Source organism: Podarcis raffonei, chromosome 11 (genome assembly GCF_027172205.1).
Source record: "Podarcis raffonei isolate rPodRaf1 chromosome 11, rPodRaf1.pri, whole genome shotgun sequence".
NCBI lineage: Eukaryota > Metazoa > Chordata > Lepidosauria > Squamata > Lacertidae > Podarcis > Podarcis raffonei.
Window position 1 is genome coordinate 6,887,264 of NC_070612.1, and position 20,525 is coordinate 6,907,788.

Below are 20,525 nucleotides of genomic sequence, written 5' to 3' on the forward strand. Positions count from 1 at the left end.
GACGGCAGCATAAATGGGCGCAGAGCAGGGGCGCAGAGCAATTATTCAGGAGCACACAGGTGATCACTTTTCTTAATCCAGCGATCGACCTGAAGCACCCCAGGGATCGACCTGTAGGTCACGGTCGACCGGTTGGACATGTCTGCTCTATTCCATAAAAAAAAATAAAGCGGCGGACCACAAATATACAGCAAAAAAAATGTGAAAAGCAAAAATCTTGGTTATAATTCTAACATCCTAATTTCGAATTTTCCTTTCACACTGCATTACCTGTTGTGTTATGCAGATGTGGCCTTTGGATCGATATTGGGTCATGCTAAATTTTAAATCACAGGGGAAAATGGAGACGGGCCCAAATTTCATCCCATGAAATTACTACGGTGCAAAACTCCCATGATTTTTATTTTTATTTTTAAATTAACAGGGTTGCAGGTGGGTTTTATTTTCTTTTATTTTCAGAAAGAATTATCATTGAAATCATTGCAAGTAGTCCTCTAAACTTACACTAAACTTCCACAAGTGGCTTTTCTGTCATATTAAAGGTCACGTAAAACAAGGAATTAAGCAGGTAAGAAAGTGTCGGGAAAATAGACCAAAGTGATATCTGAACGCAGCCTTTTAGTGGCGATCCTTGGGAGAGGACATGAGGAGATAATGTGAAAGGATGTCTGGGGAAGTAGTACTCCGTCTTCTTGAAAAGTAGAGATGGGAGGGGAAAAGAAATGCCTTTGATAAGCTGTCATTGATAATGCATTAGAAGCAATTCAGCAGAATGAGAAAACAAAGTTATTAATCGGAGAGCTCGGTTACTCCCATCTCTCCCAAGAATCATTGCAACAGGATTAACCTGTGCAGGTGACATTCAGAGCATCAGTTACATATATCCTAATAGGAAACTTGGTAGAAAAAATGCTTCTGTGTGTTTGAGAAAGAGAGACTAAGTACATCTTCGACAGGTCCGGAATTTTCTTTTATCTTTCATCCCTGCAGCATTGAGGTTGACCCTGGCAACACTTGCCAGATTTCATTTCCAGTGTTTTTAAAAACATACACCCCCATCCCAAGCATTTTAAGGGAAGCTTTTAATGTTTAACAGATGAGTGGGGTAGAAATAATAAATTGTTGTTGTTGAGTCGTTTAGTCGTGTCCGACTCTTCGTGACCCCATGGACCAGAGCACGCCAGGTACTCCTGTCTTCCACGGCCTCCCTCAGTTTGGTCAAACTCATGTTGGTAGCTTCAAGAACACTGTCCAACCATCTCGTCCTCTGTTGTCCTCTTCTCCTTGTGCCCTCCATCTTTCCCAACATCAGGGTCTTTTCCAGGGAAACTTCTCTTCTCATGAGGTGGCCAAAGTCTTGGAGCCTCAGCTTCAGGATCTGTCCTTCTAGTGAGCACTCAGGGCTGATTTCCTTCAGAATGGAGAGGTTTGATCTTCTTGCAGTCCATGGGACTCTCAAGAGTCTCCTCCAGCACTGTAATTCAAAAGCATCAATTCTTTGGCAATCAGCCTTCTATTATTAATATTACTACTACTACTACTACTACTACTAAGAAATGCAATTTGACACCTTCATTGTAAGGCGTTGCATTGGATAATCCTCAGGGTGCCTTCCAACTATGGTTCTATGAATCTTAACTCTGCATAAAGGAGCTTTGTGTGTGTGTTCCTGTGTACCCAGAAGTGTCAGGAAGGGAGCCAGATGGGCTCCACTGGGAGGTGAACTCACAGGGAAGAGCAACAGGTCTCAGGAAAGACGTGAGCAAAGAGAGAACAGGTGTGAAGAGCTTTAAAGGTGAAGACGACAAACTGGAAATAGATGCCGACAGTGACTGAGAGCTACCGTTTAGTCTTCAGGGAAGAGGTGATGGTGGCGATAGCGTCCGGAGAGAAAGATGACTTGAGCAGAATTGTTGTGCGCCGACTAAAGAGGAGTGATGTGCCGCAAGGTTGGGCCCACGGAGAGGACATTATAGATACGAGATGATCAGAGCAAGGTTAAAGGGGCATTACTTACGAATTGGCCCCAGGTGCTGAGGAATTGCCTTCTCTCTTAATTTATGGATAGCTGGATGTCCGGAGTTGTGCAAAGAAGCGCTAATAGACAATAAGATTAAAAGGTGAAGAGCGTTGAGGATCTAGCGGTTACAACTTGATTGCCTTTCTAAACGCTCCTAATAATGTGCAATAATAAAACCTTTGCCGGCGCAGCCTTTTGTCTCCAGAAAGCCTGAACAGGAATGAATTTAAATGGCTCGACACCTTGATTGGATCTTTTTTTATGATGTATGTGGAACAAAATGCACAAAAGTGAGGAATATTAAAGATAATAGTTGGAGAGAAAGACACTTGGAATTTGTGCCCAAGGAATTCGTTTCAGGGTGGGGTGAGATACGGAAGAAGCTTGCTCAAGAAGGTAGCGGGAGACTGGGGGGAATAAACCCACAATCTTTTTCCGTTAAATATATATAAAGCATCTAGGAAGAATCAGGGAGATATCTGTTCTGAAAACCAGACGGCAGTCTGGGGAGTCTCTCAAGTAACTCTGAATGGCTGTATAAATATATTAAAAAGATGCTGAAAGCTGGTGGGGGAAGAGAGAACACAATTCAAATGAAAACACCCTGAGATAGAAAAGAAAGGGAATAATTTGTTAAAAGAATTATTTTCCTGCCTTTTTTTCTGTCTTCATCTTCTGTCTTCAAGGGAGATTCCCTCCACCCCTTGCTCCTGTCACAGGGAAATGTCATTGTTCAACGGTGATGCTTTCTGTTCTTCGCTAGCTAATTAATTGCGTTTCAGTTCAGCATTGGTAGTGTTTAGCAAAGGCTGGAGAAAAGTCTCATTTTTTTAAGGCTTTGTGTCTTCTGTGGCACAGGAAGAAGGAAGATAAATGCAGCTTAACTGCAGTTGATCTATTGAGGACTTCATTGCCTTACCTTAATGACCCGTTGTGCAAGGAGACACTTGAAAAGCACAAGAACATGAGAGCAACCTTGGCAGATCAGACCCTGAGTTCCTCTAAACCAGCTTCCTCTTCCTGGTGCCCTTCAGGTAGTTTTGGACTACAATTCCCATCATCCCTCGCCATCAATCCCAGACAGCTCTTCAACCCCAGCTACGGACAATGATGATGGAAGCTGTAGTTCTGCACAGGTGAGCCTGTGCTCAGATTGAAAGACCTACATTGGCTCCCAGTACATTTCCGAGCACAATTCAAAGTGTTGGTGCTAAAGCCCTAAACAGCCTCGGCCCAGTGTACCTGAAGGAGCATCTCCACCCCTATCGTTCTACCCGGACACTGATGCCCAATGCCGAGGGCCTTCTGGCAGTTCCCTCACTGTGAGAAGCCACGTTACAGGGAACCAGACAGAGGGCCTTCCCGGTAGTGGCACCCGCCCTGTGGAACGCCCTCCCACCAGATGTCAAAGAGAACAACAACTACCAGACTTTTAGACGACATCTGAAGGCAGCCCTGTTTAGGGAACCTCTTAATGTTTGGCAGATTATTGTATTTTAATATTGTGTTGCAAGCTGCCAAGAGTGGCTGGGGAAACCCAGCCAGATGGGCGGGGTATAAATAAATTGTTGTTGTTGTTGTTGTTGTTGTTGTTGTTGTTAAAAACAGCAAAACAAAACATTTTCCCTTATTTGGATTTCTCCTCTCCTGTTAAATAGGTCAGTTCAAATAATCACTCACAGTGGAAGGTCTTTCAAATCTTGGTACTAACTATTATTAATTTAATTTTTAAATTAAATTTATATATAAAAAAAGCCCACACACCGTATTTTACTTTTAAGAAAGTAAAATGTTAAGCGCATTCCCTTGAAACGCCAGCAACTGTTTCAAGCATACAGACTTCAGTTGTAAAGCTCAAGGCAGCTGTCAGGCTGTTCCTTTTTAATGGTTACAAATGGCTTTTGGATCTCCAAAGTTATAGGTGTAAAACGGTTGGTTCACATAATTCACAGAACTTTGGTCGGGTGCTAACTTTGGAAAGGAGACACGCTCTGAGGTCTGCACAATGGAAGGGCCAGAAATATTTCGGTCCAGCCCCTGAAACGCCTTTTTAAAGAAAAGTTATTAAACCATCCCCAAAGGCTCAGTCAGAGGTATAAAGGTAAAGGACCCCTGGATGGTTACGTCCAGTCAAAGGTGACTATGGGGCTGTGGCGCTCATCTCGCTTTCAGGCTGAGGGAGCCAGTATTTGTCCACAGACAGCTTTCCAGGTCATGTGGCCAGCAGGACTAAACCGCTTCTGGCGCAACAGAACACCTTGATGGAAGCCAGAGCACACAGAAACGCCGTTTACCTTCCCGCCAGATCGGTACCTATTTATCTACTTGCACTGGCGTGCTTTCAAACTGCTAGGCTGGCAGGAGCTGGGACAGAGCAACGGGAGCTCACCCCAATGTGCAGATTTGAACTTCCGACCTTCTGATCGGCAAGCCCAAGAGGCTCAGTGGTTTAGACCACAGCGCCACCCATGTCCAAGTCTGTTCCTTGGGCAAGGCAGCATGGATTTCGCACTGCCAAAAACCGGTGGTGTAATGCAAGCATTGGGAACTGCATCTGACAAGAAGAAGAAAAAAGTTCCCCACCCATCTTGCGAAGGTAACATAGTCTCTCATCCTCCCTAGGAAATTTAATTAGCCAATGCTTCAGCTAATGCCAACAAAAAGCTAAGGTTGCTTGTTTTCTACTTGCTGTAGGTTCGTTTCTGAGTGCGATTAATTTGACCTTCGGATGTCTCATTTTGTCCACATTGCGCATCCAACTGTATCTAAAATTTTGGCTGGCAGGCTGCCAATTAAGAATCCACTTCATGCATCAAGTCCCTATAAGCCTGTGCCACAATACTCTCTGTGGCTAAATTGGCTTCCCCTCTGGGTTATTATTTTCTTACCATGTCTGCCCTCTTCTTCTCCACAGGTATTCCAACCTCATTTTGAACCTGTTCTCCCTCATGGTCGATGCCAACATCCCGGACATAGCTCTTGAGCCAGACAAGACTGTAAAGAAGGTAAGAATTGAATACAAAGTGTGTGTGTGCTACGAGATGTGCTCTGCCCACAGAGTGGGGCTTGGCTCCCAAACTCATTTCATTTATTCTTCCCTCCATTTCTCAGCCCCCTGCCATAGTGTGTCAAAGCACACATGCACTTTTCCCATGAAACGGTGGTTGTTGTATTTGTTGATTGAATTTATATTCTGCCCTATACCCGCTGGTCTCAGGGAAGTTCTCGAGATAAAATCAGAATGTTGTTGTTCTTTAGTCGTGTCCAACTCTTCGTGACTCCATGGACCAGAGCACGCCAGGCACTCCTGTCTTCCACTGCCTCCCGCAGTTTGGTCAAACTCATGCTGGTAGCTTTGAGAACACTACCATCTTGTACTCTGTCGTCCCCTTCTCCTTGTGCCCTCCATCTTTCCCAACACCAGGGTCTTTTCCAGGGAGTCTTCTCTTCTCATGAGGTGGCCAAAGTATTGGAGCCTCAGCTTCAGGATTTGTCCTTCCAGTGAGCACTCAGGGCTGATTTCCTTAAGAATAGATACCGTAGGTTTGATCTTCTTGCAGTCCATAGGACTCTCAAGAGTCTCCTCCAGCACCATAATTCAAAAGCATCAATTCTTCAGCGATCAGCCTTCTTTATGGTCCAGCTCTCACTTCCATACATCTCTCACTTCCATACATCATTGCATAAAATCAGAATATAAAACCACAAAACGCATAATCAAAATAAAGACAACAGCAACACAACAACACATTTTAAAAGGGCTTAGGGTGCCAATCAAGTTTTCCTCGCTTCTGCTGGTTCAGAAGCAGGGAACGCACCGGTCCTTAAGGCCAGGCTTCTCTGTCTGAGCTTTGAAACTCTTCCCAAGCTGAGGCCCTCGCCAGCCCTGCTCCACATGCCTCCTCATGTTGGAATATCACCTCAAGCCATGGAGTTGCCTCTTGCTCGCCTGCTTGGAGAGATGTGAAGGGGTTCTGTCGAAACCTCTGGCTTTTATGTGACTGCAGTATCGCCCGCAGTACAAAGGTAAGAGATATACGTCCATTGTCCCATCTTCTTTTTTGCCTCTGGCTCTGCCAATCATTGCTGTTCCGCCCCAGGAAAATCACCCAGAAGGAAATGCAGCTCTCAGGCTGAAAGATGCTATTCCTGACAACCTTGGATTAGTGGGTTGTGGGGGTATCTGACTGTGTTCAAATGTTTCGAGATGCTCTTAGTGTTTTTGAAAGTGTTTAGATTAGGGTTGCCATATTTCAAACAGTAAACCCTCGTTTAGATGTTCTTTTAATTTGTTTTTATGTCTTTTAAAGATGTTTCAGATTATTTTAATTGCATTGCGTTTTTTAAAATTGTATTGTTGTTTGTTCCCCAGGGCTCCTTTGAGAGGAAGGCCTGGGTAGAAATTTCATTGTTGTTGATGATGATTGTGATAATCCCTTGTGCGGCCGTGTGCTTGAACTGCTGCACACAGAGGACTCTAGCAGTATGAACTGGCCCAGGGACCCTTGCGAAGTGAGAAATGTAATGTTGGAAGTGATCCTAGACATTATCCGAAGGAAGTCTATAAAAGAAGCGATAGGGCAGCTTGCCAAACAAGAGCAATCTCATCTCTGTCTTCTGATGATTCAGAAACCCATCTTATTCCAGCCTGGTCTCTTTTTAATTTGACGGAGGAGGGGGAATAGCCACTTCTGAAACCGTTCTGATTTCTCTTGTGGGGGGCTTTACGTTTCCTAACCCTCGTCAATGCACCGAGATGCAGTCGTCAAGGATATATAATTGGTAGAAACCTGGCCATCAAAGAACGAAATTGGCAGTTGTTCTGGATTTCAGGGGTCTTGCTTCTTTTCTTTTCTTTTGTTTTTTCCTCATCTGCAGACTTCAAGTTCTGACTTACCACTTAGTTTAATCCCATTCATCTCTGTCAGGAGTTCAGTGTTGCTTGACGTGATGCTGTTTGTGTTTGGCCTGGACTCTGTCTTGCGAGCAATCTGACACTCTTCCTGTATCAAATGGAGAGTCTCCTCCTTTGTGTTTTTGTGCCAATTAAGGCAGAACATAACCGGCTTGTTATTAATATGTGGGCAACAGCTTTCATGTTTGATTTGGGCAACGGCGTACACGTTTTCGTGTTGGCTGGAGAGAGCCATCCATCCCAATTTCTCTTTCTCCATTCAGACTACATTTCAATGTGCCACTTGCTGAGAAGTGTTTCTGAGGTCTTTTGAATGCTTCTTCTTCTGAGTTTTGCCGATCTTGTAAAAGACTCATCTTATTATATTATATTATATCTATGCTTCTGCATTTGGAATCTTATTTATTTTGCCAGTCCTTCACATCACAGCCTTTTTTGTTTTAATGGAGGTGTCTCTTTCCATTTTTCAAAGTCTATTTTAATGGAAAGTCTAATAGAATAAATCCCAAAGCGCTTTCTTCAAGGGTGGGAGTGGGGAGAGTGGAATCAGTTTGTGTGATACCTTGTGATGCCTTTGAAGTTTAGTAATCAATTTCTCTCTGGAACAGTGAGTCGCTCTTGATCTTGTGTGACAATATGTTGTCTTAATGTCATAAGACTGAAGATCTGGAAAGGTTACTGATGTTATGATGTTCTTATTTAATTTCAATAGCTCTCCAGGCTGCACTTTCTTTTACAAAGTTTGATCATATGTGCTTAAATTATTTTATTTTATTTTATTATTTATACTCCATCCATCTGGCTGGGCTTCCCCAGCCACCCTGGGTGGTTTATAGCACATTAAAATTGTAAAACATCAGACATTAAAAATTTCCCAATATATGGCTGCCTTCTAAAAGTCAGATACAGTGGTATCTCGGGTTACAGATGCTTCAGGTTACATACGCTTCAGGTTACAGACTCCGCTAACCCAGAAATAGTACCTCGGGTTAAGAACTTTGCTTCAGGATGAGAACAGAAATCGTGCAGCAGCAGCGGCAGGCCCCATTAGCTAAAGTGGTACCTCAGGTTAAGAACTGTTTCAGGTTAAGAATGGACCTCCAGAATGGATTAAGTTCTTAACCTGAGCTACCACTGTAAAGGTAAAGGGACCCCTGACAGTTAAGTCCAGTCGCAAATGACTCTGGGGTTGCGGCGCTCTTCTCGCTTTACAGGCCGAGGGAGCTGGTGTTTGTCGGCAGACAGTTTGTCAAGGTCATGTGGCCAGCATGACTAAGCCGCTTCTGGCAAAACCAGAGCAGTGCATGGAAATGCCATTTACCTTCCCACCACAGCAGTACCTATTTATCTACTTGCACTTTTTGGCATGCTTTTGAACTGGTAGGTTGGCAGGAGCTGGGACTGAGCAATGGGAGCTCACCCTGTCATGGGGATTTGAACCGGTGACCTTCTGATCAGCAAGCCCAAGAGGCTCAGTGGTTTAGACCACAGCGCCACCCGCGTCCCAACTCTTTTCGGTATATTGAGCCCCCAAACATGGCCAATGAAAGTGTTGCACTTGCCCACCAATAGCAAAAAGCCTTGTGCTGAAATCACCAGTGAAATAGCTGGAGTCCCCAAGCGATGCTAAATCTCCTTAACTTCCAAGCCTTGAAGGTGACAGCTGGTATCTCAGTACACGGTGATCTCTAGGAGGATTCCTCTTCTCCCTAGTTCAATAGCTTTTACTTTGTACGGGCTGTTCAGTCTGAAGTGAGAATGATGTCTTATAAAATCATCAGGTATTCTGGGAGAAATTTGAAACTGAATTTATATTATTTTTCCGCTCCCTGTGGCAAAGCTTTTCTTTCTGCAACCCTATCAGGAAAAATCTATATTTATCTAATGCTACAGTTGCATTGATTTTCAGCAATATCATCTCTTTCTCTCTTTTTCTTTCTCTTTTGTTCTTTGTTACAGAAGAGAATTTTCCATTCTTGGCACATCATTACTATGAAGCAATGTGTTTGGGCTAGATCTAAATTGGGATCTCTTTCCTAATAAAGAGCCAGATTATTCCAGTATCTGTTTGATAGTATTTTATCACCCCTTGCCATATAACTGATTGGGGAACTTTTTTTTCCAGTCTGAGGGCCACATTCCCTTCAGGGCAGTATTCCGGGGGCCAGATTCCAGTTGTGGGTGGCGCCGGAGGCAAAAGTGGCTGGAGCAAATAAATGCGAATTTTGCCTTTGTTTCTTCACCCATCCGTCTCTGTCCTCCATCCAGGCAAACTCATTGTTTGTTGTTGTTGTTTAGTCGTTTAGTCATGTCCAACTCTTCATGACCCCATGGACCAGATCATGCCAGGCACCCCTGTCCTCCACCACCTCCCACAGTTTGGTTAAACTCATGCTGGTAGCCTCGAAAACACTGTCCAACCATCTCGTCCTCTGTCGTCCCCTTCTCCTTGTGCCCTCCATCTTTCCCAACATCAGGGTCTTTTCCAGGGAGTCTTCTCTTCTCATGAGGTGGCCAAAGTATTGGAGCCTCAGCTTCACGATCTGTCCTTCCAATGAGCACTCAGGGCTGATTTCCTTCAGAATGGATAGGTTTCATCTTCTTGCAGTCCATGGGACTCTCAAGAGTCTCCTCCAGCACCAGAATTCAAAAGCATCAATTCCTCATTGTTATAAGAGACTATTCTGGTGTGTTGTAAGCAAGGCCATGTTTCAGCTCTCGTGAGTGGAGTCGAGAGCGGAGACAGTTGCCTTAAACTTCTCCTGGCTGAAGTGGGCAGCTTTGCTCAAACTCATTTAAACAAGATAACGCCACGTACATTGTGTTGAGGAGAATTTAAACAGATGTTTTCGGTGTCTTGATTGATTTTCGTCTTGTCCCCCCGTCCCCCTCCTCAAAGCTTTAAACAAGAAATCCATATATATTTCGAGAAACTCAAACAAGATAAGGATCCATTTTGCCTTGACCTGTAAAATTAAATTACCTGTCGGTGCCTGAATGAAGTCAATAGCCCATTTTCAGCCATAATATCATTTTCATGGAAGGCTTGGGGGCGAAGACTTGTAAAGTACGCTATGTTTGCCTGGCTACAAGACAAACGCTGCTATTTGCTTTATGCAGATGTGTGTTCTAAGTCAATTTTCTCATCTCCTGGTGCAAGTGCTCCCTAAAGCACCAGGATGACAGAAAAGGGAAACAAAGAGTGGCTGAAATTCATTATTTTAAACAATAAGATAAAATAAAATCCTGCGACTCCAGATTCTTGGAGGACTCTTCAGAAACTTCAGCTGCAGGTTTGACCAGGGCCCGTTTTTCAGGTGATATATTTCTGATGTTGCACAACTTTCACTGATGTAGATTCATAATGCCTTTATACAAATATATGGTGTGGCTGCATTTGAAATACAGTGTATAGTTCTCACCTCAAGCATATATACATATATATATATATGTATCGTATTTTTCGCTCTATAGGACGCACCGGACCATAGGACGCACTGGACCATAGGAGGGGGAGAATTGGGGGGGGGGTTCTTGTTCTCCCCCTCTAAAACAAGGTGCGTTCAAGGGCAGATCGGGGAACAGCGCAAAGGCTGTGTGCAGCCTTGCCACTGCCCCCTGAGCTTTGGGGCTGGCGGTAGGGGGAAGCGCTGCTTTCCCCCACCGCCTGCCTCAAAGATCCCTGAAGCCTTTGGAGCGCAGCTGCACTCCAAAGGCTTGAGGCTTCAGGGACATCCTTTGTAGCCTCCGCAGGGCCCTGCGGAGGCTTGCCGCAGCCATCCCGAAGCTAGAACAGCGAGACAGCTGCACAGCACCCCGTCTCGCTGTTTTGGCTTTGGGCTGCAGCAGCTATCCGCAATCCTTTGGGAGCCCAGCAGGAACTCCCACCGGGCTCCCAAGGCTTGCGGATATCTGCCCCAAGCCCAGGGTGCGCAGTGCTGCGCTCTCTGGGCTTCAGGCTGCAGGCTGCTATCCGCAAGCCTTAGGAGCCTGGTAGGAACTCCCACCAGGCTCTGAAGGCTTGCGGATAGCTTCTTGAAGCCTGGAGAGCGAGAGGGGTCGGTGCGCACCAACCCCTCTCGCTCTCCAGGCTTCAGCGAAAGCCTGCATTCGCTCCATAGGATGCACACACATTTCCCCTTCATTTTTGGAGGGGAAAAATTGTGTCCTATAGAGCGAAAAATACGGGTGTGTGTGTGTGTGTGTGTGTGTGTGTGTATGTATATATATATATATATATATATATATATATATATATATATGATATCTGTTTTCCCCCAGTTATATTTTATTAAGCTTCAGCATGTTTAACATCTACAGTCATAACACAATTTCATCTTTCCTCTTATTTTTGTCGACTTTCCTCCCCATTTTCCACAGAGTTGTTTCTCTCCCCTTCTGCTGCTGTTCTATCAAATCATAGCCACAAATATCATAATCTAATTACTTCCGTTGCTTATAGCTGAAATCCTGCTCATGAGTACATCATGCTATAATGTTTCTTTAAATAGTCCGAAAAGGTTTTTGCATAATTTCTAGACTGCCATTCGTTCGAGAATCACAAGGCAGTTTAGACTATAAAAACTCAAGCATACATAACATTCTTCTTCTTCTTCTTTGGCGATCCCTCGTAGCCGAGTAAGATTGTCTTCCATAAACAGGGTTTTAACAGTAAGTGACTGTGGAGGCCAATTCTGGATCCACATGTCCTTCCACAGTGGGGACATAGGTTTCCAGGCAGGAGTTGATCATGGAAAAAGTTTGCCAAGCATGCCTTCCTCCTGGCACTTTTCTCCCCTGCCTCCTGAGTTTGAGTGTCTTCAAAGCCCATGACACCTTTGTTCTTTGGCTGTTCTCCATTTGTAGCACTCGCTACATACCTCCAGAACGAATTAAGTTCTTAACCAGAGGTACCACTGTATTTAAAGAAATATTATAGTACAATGAATTTGCAAGCAAGATTTGAACTATGAGCAACATAAGGAATTAGAGATGACTGTATTATTGTTATGATATAAGAGAGAGAAGATAGGAAGCAGCAAGAGGGAGTAATAAATAAATAAAAAACACCACAAAAATGGGGTGGGAAGTCGACAAAGCAAAGCAAAAGATATTATGTATTGGAATGTATATGTGATGTTTTTTGAAAATTTAATAAAATATAACTGAAATAAAATTATTCACGTCATGGAGAAAGTGGATTGAGAGAAAAGTTTTTTCTCCCTGTTTACAATTTGTGGACATGAAGTGAAGCTGGAATTTGGAGGGCAGATAAGAGAAAGTGCTTAGTCATGCAGTGCATAGTTAAACTACGGAACTCCTTGCCAAAGGAGACAGTGATGCCAGCAACTTGGATGGCTTTAAAAGCGGATTGGACTAATTCATGTAGGAGAGGGCTATCAGTGGCTACTGACCGGGATGTCAGAGGCAATATGTCTCTGAATACCAGCCGCTGGGGTTCGCAGGTGGGCAGACTGCTGCCCCATAAACAGCAGCCCTTTTCATCGTTTTGACTCCAGCCCCTGTCATTCAGAGGTGCAAAGCCTCCGAACGTTGAGGTCCCCTCTTGCTATCGCACTGTCAGAGCTGAGCAGATCCCTTTAAAATATAAGGACAGGGTCATAAACATCAACATTAAAAAAAGAAAACAGTAGATTTCTATTGCAGTTATTTGGAAAGGAATAATATCAAGATGATTAGAAGATGGCAATTTGGGGAGGGGGGGACCTGAGTATGTCGTGTGTAAGAACAGCTTACTGTATGTGCTTTGATTATTTTTAATGAAGTTACAGTTGCTATAGTGATCCAACGCAGAGAAATATTTTGGTAGACAAAACCCTACATCACTCTTAAGTATCAGTGGGTATAAATTAGCCTATTTATGGAGACAAAGGCAGGAGAATGACAGAAGTGTGTCGGAGAGGACTGCTTTTATACTGAAGCCGTTCGAAATCATCTTACCCTTAAGCTTTAAACACCAACAGAGTAAAGATTGTGAATAAATTTGAGCTCTCCATTTCCTGCGATTGTTACAGCACAGGGGAAGCCTTTATCAATGGAGAGGTGTGTAAAAAGGGCAAGGCCTCCATTTGATTATTACTATAAAGTAGTTGTGTTTAAATTGCACCGTGATTTTAAAAGATTTTGTCATGTTGCCCTTAACAACAACCTTGTGAGGCAGGCTTTTGCTCGCATTTTACTGGTGTGTGCTTAGAAACCCATGGGCTGGATCGAGAAAATACCTGCCCTCAGATCCATTTCCACGTATTGTGAAATTGCTTTGAGATCTTTTATGGGCAGCCAAAGAAATGATGCTCGGAGAGGATCCATGCCATGTGTGGCATGGCTTATGAGCAGAAAAGTATAAGCGAAGCCGGGCTTTCCTCAGCAGATGCTAAGCTGCAGAGATCCTCTTCCATTTAGTAAAGGTAAAGGGACCCCTGACCATTAGGTCCAGTCATGGACAACTCTGGGGTTGCGGCGCTCATCTCGCTTTACTGACCGAGGGAGCCAGCGTACAGCTTCCGGGTCATGTGACCAGCATGACTAAGCCACTTCTGGTGAACCAGAGCAGCACACGGAAACACCGTTCGCTGTCTACTTGCACTTTGACATGCTTTCAAACTGCTAGGTTGGCAGGAGCAGGGACCAAGCAACGGGAGCTCACCCCATCACGGGGATTTGAACCGCCGACCTTCTGATTGGCAAGTCCTAGGCTCTGTGGTTTAACCCACAGTGCCACCTGCGACCACCAGCTAGTTCCTCAAAATTGGTACGTGCAAAAAACAGATGTGCAGCGGATGGTTTTTAACGTTCCCCATTTAACATTGCATGCAGAAGTTCCTGGATTCAGCCCCCAGCATCTTCAGGTACCCCAGCATCTTCCCCTACCTGAAACCTTGGGGAGGCAGTCAGTCTAGACAATCTAAGCTTAGATGGACTACTGTTAGACTCAGGAGAAGGCAGCTTTTTCCCTAAACATCCTCCTGGAAAAGAATGTGTTGTTTCTACTTTTTTTGCAAAAGAAGTTTTCCAGCACTTCTCCTTTTTCACCAAAAAATTAAAAGATATTCAGCCAACGCTGCCTTGGGTGAGGAAGTCGATGCAGCGATTTGCAAATATCTTCTTTGTTTCTGCTTTAAGTGTCTCCCTCCCCAGCTTCCAAGATGGATAATGGTTCGGATGATAATAACTACAGAATATTTTTGTTTGTTGGAGTGCTTGGGGGCACTTGGCAGTATTGTTCTCTAGGTAACGCTTGGATACAAGTTTCCTATTGTTAAATCTAAACGAGACAAAACAAAACTAGTCTCCTCCCCCCCTCCCCAAGCCTTTGAGCCAAGCGACCTCAGAGTTCAGCATGTGTCTTTCTTAGCAAACATGACCTTTAAATGAGAGAGCATCTGGGACCAATGATTTCTTCGCCAGACAAAAGAAACGCAGGCGGGTTTCAGAAACATAATGCTTCTGACTGCCTGTGCTCTCTCCGGTGAAACATCCCTGGACTTACAGCAGGGGCCGCTGCTGCATTGTGTGTTTTTTTTAAAAAAATTAAAAATAAAAATCGGAGTTCAGGAGCAGGGATGGATGATAAAGGCCATCTATTTTCTTCAAGCCCAGCAATGCCTGTAAAAAAAAAAAGAATAGAAAAAGTAGCCCTGTTTTAACTGTTGATAGCATCCGTTTCCTTGACGGAAAGTGACAGCAGGAAGGTTCAAGCGATCCCGAAGGAGCTGCAAGTTTCTGCTCGTAGGATATGACGGTGCTGAGCGTTTGCTAAACATTTTGCACAGACAAATCCCCCGTGCAAAAATAAAATTAAAAAATGACTCATATTTCTCCACTGCTTCATTTTTCCTTTTCCTTTTTTAGGAAGACCTGAGCAGGAGAGGTGGTGGGAAATTACCAGAATAAGGCAAAGAGGTAGTTGAGGTTTCTCAACCTGACATTTACTTCCATCTCTGAGGTGGCGCAGGAGGAATGAGCCTTTACCCTACGGCTTCCTCTGCACTTCGTCCCAGTGTTGCACTTGTAGAACAAAGCAAGGAGGAGGATGTGGACAAAAATAGAATTAATTTGGCTCTACCTTCCATTGGCTCCTGATTAGGAGAGGTTGTGTTTCAGCCTACATTAAGGGCCGGCCCACACATGAGGCAAGGTGACTTGGCTGCCTCAGGTGGCAGGATCCACAGGGGCATCAGATCCAGCCTCCAAGGAGTGCACCATCTGCTGCAGTTGCCGTGGCATTGACAGCTGTGGCAAGCTCCTTGGGGTCCGGATCTGCCAACTACAGTGGCCTTTCGGCAAAGAATGTGGGAATGTTGCCCTATTGTGGTAGTGGCCCAAAGGGCCATAATGAATGTGATAATGTAAACCCCTATAAATCCTTGAATATGCTTCTAATAGAGAGGTTATGGTATAAAGGTAAAGGGACCCCTGACCATTAGGTCCAGTCGTGACCGACTCTGGGGTTGCGCGCTCATCTCGCTCTATAGGCCAAGGGAGCCGGCGTTTGTCCACAGACAGCTTCCGGGTCATGTGGCCAGCATGACTAAGCTGCTTCTGGCAAACCAGAGCAGCACACGGAAACGCCGTTTACCTTCCCGCCAGAGTGGTACCTATTTATCTACTTGCACTTTGACGTGCTTTTGAACTGCTAGGTTGGCAGGAGCAGGGACCGAGCAATGGGAGCTCACCCTGTCACGGGGATTCGAACCGCCGACCTTTTGATCGGCAAGTCCTAGGCTCTGTGGTTTAACCCACAGCGCCACCCGCGTCCCAGAAAGACACAATAGTCTTCTTTCAAAAGTATAACAAGACATTCAGTTCACAGTTTGATCCCTGAAGGCAGGATTTTGCTAAGAGTTACAGAAGAGGGTTTGAGTTCATCCCATATGGGAACTCATTCCACATGCAGTCCAAGAGAAGTAAATGGAAGAAGATTGATGGCTGTGTGACCAGCCCCTTTTATAGGGTCTCCCAGCATCACACCCACCTACCTGGTCACACGCAGGGAAAGGAAGCTCCAGACCACGTTTGAGAGGAAGTCTCCTCCTGGCTAGAGTAACACCCCCTGTGTGTCCACTCTGGGCAAACAGGAAGTGTTGTATTTGACTGCTTATGTTACATCCTACAAAGAAGAAGAAGAAGAAGAAGAAGAGTTTGGATTTGATACCCCACTTTATCACCACCCTAAGGAGTCTCAAAGCATCTCACAATCTCCTTTCCCTTCCTCCTCCACAACCAACACTCTGTGAGGTGAGTGAGGCTGAGAGACTTCAGAGAAGTATGACTAGCCCAAGGTTACCCAGCAGCTGCATGTGGAGTATCGGGGAAGCGAACCCAGTTCACCAGATTACGAGTCTACCGCTCTTAACCACTACACTACACTGGCTCTCAGAGGAGAGAGGAGGTGTTGCTGGTCTCCTCCCAGCCTTGCTTCCGATGTAGATCCGCACTCACCCCATTTTTCCTCTGGCCTCACTCACCACTGACTTGTGCATCCCCCCAGCTCAGAATGGAACATGACCCCTGTACCATCAAAGGCTGCCACCCTTCTCTCCAAAAGAAAGACACTGTGTGATAGTAACATAGGAATCTGCCTTTTACCATGGCACACCATTGATCTTGGGAGAAAAGCAATGACAAACCTAGACAGCATCTTAAAAAGTAGAGACATCACCTTGCCAACAAAGGTCCGTATAGTAAAAGCTATGGTTTTCCCAGAAGTGATGTATGGAAGTGAGAGCTGGACCATAAAGAAGAATTGATGCTTTTGAATTATGGTGCTGGAGGAGACTCTTGAGAGTCCCATGGACTGCAAGAAGATCAAACGTATCCATTCTGAAGGAAATCAGCCCTGAGTGCTCACTGGAAGGACAGATCGTAAAGCTGAGGCTCCAATACTTTGGCCACCTCATGAGAAGAGAAGGCTTCCTGGAAAAGACCCTGATGTTGGGAAAGATGGAGGGCACAAGGAGAAGGGGACGACAGAGGATGAGATGGTTGGACAGTGTTCTTGTAGCTACCAGCATGAGTTTGACCAAACTGCGGGAGGTAGTGGAAGACAGAAGTGCCTGGCGTGCTCTGGTCCAGGGGGTCACGAAGAGTCGGACACGACTAAACAACAACAACAACCATTGATCTACCCAGCTCAGCGTTGTGTACACTGACTGGCAGCACCCCTCCAGGTTTTCAGACCAGGCCAGCTTCCCAGCCCTACCTGGAGCTGCCAGGGGTTGAACTGGAGATGTTCTGCATGCAGGCCAGATGTTCTTCCACTGAGCTAAGGCCCTTCCCCAGTGACTTTGAGCCCTGGTGGAAGCAACCCTGGACTTCCTTCCGACTTGATGGAGTATTGGGGCCGGCTGCCTTTGCAATGAGCAAAGTGATGAGATGTCTATTAAGCTGTTCATTCATCATAGCGTGAATCAGCAGTGTCTGGTAGCCTGGCTGGAGGCAGAGCGCTGTTGCAACAGATAACTTTCAGAATGGTTGACTTGCAATTAGTCTTGTGAATGAAATATCAAGGGGTGTGTGGGAAAACAGAAGCTTGCCAGACAAGCTTTGGGACTTGGTGTGGACTCTCTTTCTTTCTTTCTTTCTTTCTTTCTTTCTTTCTTTCTTTCTACCTAACTCTTGAGTTCCCAACATGTAGTCATTAAACATTGATACCAAATTGCCCAGAGTAGCTGACTCAGGCATTGTTAGCCTCTGCCTCAGGAAAGCAGGGTCTGGGCTTACACAGTCTAGCTTGTTAATCCTTCATTCCTTTGGGGCAGGTTATTGCCTTATGGGCAGCCTAATGCCTGAAGCCAGAATAGAAGAGATCCTTGCCCTGGCTTGGTTGAATGACCCTTGGAAATTCATGTTTTGCTTTTGCTTCTTCAGAGCAAATACTGCCATGTCTAATCTCTTGCATCTGTTATTATTGTTTCTCCTACTGTTGTTAGGTGGTTAAAAGGAAGGGGGTTATATCTCAGTAGTAGAACATGTGTTTTGCAAGCAAAGAGGTCCCAGCGACAGAGCTCAGGATCTCCAGCTGAAAAGAACGAGGTAGGGAGTGGTGGCAAAGGCCCCTGTCTGGAACCTGGAGAGCAAAATAGACCAGGGGTGGGGAACCTGGGGGGTCTGATCGGGCTACGAGGCCATTTGGGCCAAGCCTGGGGTCATTACAGAGGTAGGGCAAATAAGGATGTGACTGGGCCAAAGGAGGTTTGCCGCAGTCAGCTGATCACCCAAACAGGCAAAAACAAGTCTCCTGGTGTCATTTTTTAAAATAATTAGTGGGTTTTTAAAGGATTTTCTTGTGCTATAAACACAGGGGAGTACATCTTTCATCTCCACTTTCAATTTATAGTCTTTTTTCACAGTTCGTTTACATGTAGTGAGAGATGCTTTCATCATGGTCATCTTGCGATTTGGGAGAAAGAGAAGGGAGGGAGAGATGGAGGTTGTTCTTTCGTTCTGTTGCATAATGTTAGTGTAGGGGTTTGTGTCAGCGTCACTGCGAGAGGTTAGGGCAGTGGTGGCCAAACTCAGCCCTCCAGATGTTTTGGCACTACAATTCCCATCATCCCTGACCACTGGTTCTGTTAGCTAGGGATGATGGGAGTTGTGGTCTCAAAACATCTGGAGGGCCGAGTTTGGCCACCACTGGGTTAGGGGGTCCAGTGCTTGGCTGGTTGATTTCATTTGGTTGCAGTGTGGCTTGCTTGTACGTAACTAGACACCGGAAGGACCTGTCAGGAGTGAACATAGACCATTGGTACCCAAATGTCCCCCAATGTCATTGTGGTGCCAGGTGATTGACAGACAAGTGGCCCGCCCACAAGTCAGCTTCAGCTCCTGGGTGAGATAGAGATCAGCCCACCAGCCAGATCCACCTCCCCGTTCCTGGAGTAGACAATTCTCAGAGCAGGCATTCCAGGTGGACCAATGACTAGGCTCTGCACAAGACTGGAGCTTATATCCATAGGTGAAGCCAGCTTTCTCCCATCGGAGCCAGATATCATGCAAAAGGGGAAGAAGAAGAAGAAGAAGAAGAAGAAGAAGAAGAAGAAGAAGAGTAGTAGTAGTAGTTCGGATTTGATATCCCGCCTTTCTCTCCCTTTAAGGAGTCTCAAAGCGGCTCACATTCTCCTTTCCCTTCCTCCCCCACAACAAACACTCTGTGAGGTGAGTGGGGCTGAGAGACTTCAAAGAAGTGTGACTGGCCCAAGGTCACCCAGCAGCTGCATGTGGAGGAGCGGGGAAGCGAACCCGGTTCACCAGATTATGAGTCCACCGCTCTTAACCACTACACCACACTGGGAGAGGTTTGCATCAAGATATGTGTCTAGCCTTGAGATGACTGGCTGGAGCTCCGTTGCCCAAAAGCATATGGGGCGTGAGCAACTGAAGATCGTGGAATCACAGAATTGTAGAGTCTGTCCAACCAACTGCAGTGCAGGAATCACATTTAACGAATCCCTGACAGATGGCCATCCAACCTCTGCTTAAAAAAGCTCCTACGAAGGAGACCCCACCGCCTGCCAAGGTGGTCTGTTCCACTGCCAAACAGCTCTTACCATCAGAAAGTTCTTCCTAACATTTAAGAAGATGACATCTACAATAATACAGTGGTACCTCAGTTGTCTAAAGTATTTCATTCCGTAAGACTGTTCAACTTCTGAAACATTTGACGACCAAGGCGCAAAGGGCGGTCTGCAAAGTCAGTGGAGAAAATTGGGGGGGGGGGACACACACACAGTGAAGCCGTTCGACTTCCGAGACGCATTTGAAAACAGAAGCATTTACTTCCGGGTTTTCATCATTCGAAAACAGAAACGTTCAGGTTCCGAAATGCTTGAAAACCGAGGTACCACTGTACTGTGGTTCTTATATTTATAACATGCCTTGGGCGGCTGCGGCTGTGCAGCGCTGAAAAAGATCAAACCTTGCACACAGGCTTAGAGTTTGAAGAATCGTTATTGCTCATGAATGAACACTTTAAATATCCAGGAAACAGGTGGAGTAGTTGAAGTGCCCCTTACCTTCTCATTCTGGAGCAAACCTCAGGCCACTTTTCCTCGCCTAAACCCATTCTGTTTACATTCCTGGCATTGTAACGGTAGGCAGAAGGAGTTTTGATCTCAATAATTTTATTGTAACTCTTTGCTGCTTCCAAGAGGTGGGGGGGGGGGGGGGAGAAGAAGAAGAAGAAGAAGAAGAAGAAGAAGAAGAAGGCGGCAGAGTTTTTGGTCAAAAGGTTTGTTTTGTGCTAGGAGTAGCGGAAAAGAGGAAGCTGCTTTATCTGTGATCTCCCGAGTTACTGAAGAGAATCTGCAGTTTATTCTGACACTGATGGAATGCATCCTGGGGAGCCTTGATGCGTATCAGTTAAAGAACTACCTTCATGGTTACTGTACTTTCTAAGTCCACATAAAGCCCTGGGGGGCGGGGGGATAACACTTTAGAAAACGCAGTACATCTCCTCCTGTCAATGTGTTACAAGTACCAAGTATGGCTTTTGTAGTTTTAGGCTGGAGGCGAATGAGGCAGGGGACCCTGCAGCCCTTCAGATGTCCTGGGGCTACCACTCTGACCACT

At 45.4% G+C, this 20,525-nt stretch overlaps 1 protein-coding gene across 2 annotated transcripts in view; it reads left to right on the forward strand.

Annotated features, from left to right (window-relative positions):
• Positions 1-20,525, forward strand: part of PIK3C3 (phosphatidylinositol 3-kinase catalytic subunit type 3) — a 110,633-nt gene that overhangs the window by 73,189 nt on the left and 16,919 nt on the right. For both annotated transcript variants that reach the window (XM_053408070.1, XM_053408071.1), the window contains one exon: positions 4,935-5,025. In XM_053408070.1, coding sequence (XP_053264045.1) covers positions 4,935-5,025 — 91 coding nt within the window. The remainder of the gene's footprint in view (positions 1-4,934; positions 5,026-20,525) is intronic.